Below are 1,628 nucleotides of genomic sequence, written 5' to 3' on the forward strand. Positions count from 1 at the left end.
AATTACGTGTCTAAAAAGATATAATAATAGATAATTACAATAAAAGTATAAAAGACTCGTATCAACAATTAAAATTTCGTGAAGATTCTTCATCGTAACACAACTAATCATATGCTTTGAATTGGCTTATAATGAAGAAATCCTTAAATCGATCTGTTTTTCATGTAGGAGTATCAAAAAGTGTCTTATTCCTTAAGTGTCTCTGATGAACTGATTTTGGTGGTAAAAGACTATCAAGATTATGATCTTTATTCTTTATTGTCTATGATGTCTTTAAATAAATTCACCATGCGTTGTAGCCCAATGCCACTCCAGAATACTGGTTTCGTTTTCGAAACTAAATTCTATGCTGTGAGACTCGTAACTCGTGATTATTTCAAATCCCGCTAACAAAGCATACTGCTCGATTTGGGCCCTTGATTCACATTGATACATCTGGCAAATCTGTTCTGCGTTCTCGGGATTCAATTCCTTATAGGCGTCTAACTCAAGGGGCGGTACATGGTCGATGTAGTGTAAGGCTATTTTGCTTCCTTCACTTAGACTTCCAAACATATTCTTGAAGGCCTGCTCTTTCTCACGTATCCAGTGGAGTACACCATTACCAAAAATTATGTCGTACGTCTCTGATCCCATTCCTGGGAAGTCTGAAGCGCTTCCTTCGACGAATGAGAGATTCTTGATTACACTGTGAGTTTTCCGAGCGAGCTGAATTCGTTCCTTATCAGGATCAACACCGATAACCTTTCCCTCGGGTCCTACCATCCCAGCTAGGTAAGCAGACAGCTCTCCCGTACCGCAACCCACATCCAAGATGATGTGCTCTGGTTGGGGAGAAACATCTGTCTGGATGAACATTTCACCCTCTGCCTTTTGCACGGAAAGCGAGGCTTGTTTGTAGCCCTCTGCTGCGCTTTTGCTGGAAAAGTTTGTCATGTTTCGTATCTTCTACGGTGTTAGCGTTCAAGTCAAATACGAGATACCTCAACGGGCGCACCCTAAATAATCACGACTCTCTTCAATCATGTAATATCCGGACGGCGAGAAGGAATGATTGAATAATTGGTTATCGGTGCCTCCAGCGCCGGTTTATTGTGACAGGGTTCAGTAACTTCTGCTTGTAGCAGAAGTTATTTTTGCTCCATGTGCGTTTTAGTTTCCACGCAGTTTCGTTCCTTATAAATATAACCCGATTAAGGGACAAAAGAATTCTTAAAATTTGACGCAATTTGAAAATGGCATCATATTCTTGCAGCATATAGCTCCATAAACATCTCAGAATTGTTTTATGATTTTTAGAGCGTTTACAAAGAAGAAGTAGTGAATTTCAAAGAAATTGAGAAAAATACAGAATTTTAAGTTCGCAGGATAAATTTCCTCAACATCAAACTAGCAACTAACATCAAAATAAGCTAATAATTCGCAAAATGACTCCGGCAGAACTTAAAAACTGAAGAGGTGAAACAAAACTACTAGCAGACAAACGACAAGTTTTCATGCATGTCCGCGAGAGTGAAAACAAATATTAAGCTAATATGACAGAAGAGATTTTTTACCCGATTTTGAAGTACGTATCATTGCTAAAACCCAGAACCAATCCAAATGTTTCAACTCGGTGTCGGCCACAG

The 1,628-nt window shown here is 39.1% G+C and overlaps 1 protein-coding gene across 1 annotated transcript; it reads right to left on the bottom strand.

The window, feature by feature from the left end:
- Positions 1 to 273: 273 nt before the first annotated feature.
- Positions 274 to 958, bottom strand: LOC146469066 (juvenile hormone acid O-methyltransferase-like). Its single transcript, XM_085123691.1, has one exon. The coding sequence runs from the start codon at positions 934 to 936 to the stop codon at positions 274 to 276; it is 663 nt and encodes a 220-aa protein (XP_084979817.1). The 5' UTR covers positions 937 to 958.
- Between the last annotated feature and the right edge of the window lie 670 nt (positions 959 to 1,628).

The sequence above is a fragment of the Pavona decussata genome, unplaced genomic scaffold (assembly GCF_977016875.1).
Source record: "Pavona decussata unplaced genomic scaffold, jaPavDecu1.1 SCAFFOLD_127, whole genome shotgun sequence".
NCBI lineage: Eukaryota > Metazoa > Cnidaria > Anthozoa > Scleractinia > Agariciidae > Pavona > Pavona decussata.

What these genes read in the sequence shown, in the direction of transcription:
- LOC146469066 (XM_085123691.1), bottom strand. Translation starts at nt 936, where the DNA reads ATGACAAACTTTTCCAGCAAAAGCGCAGCAGAGGGCTACAAACAAGCC.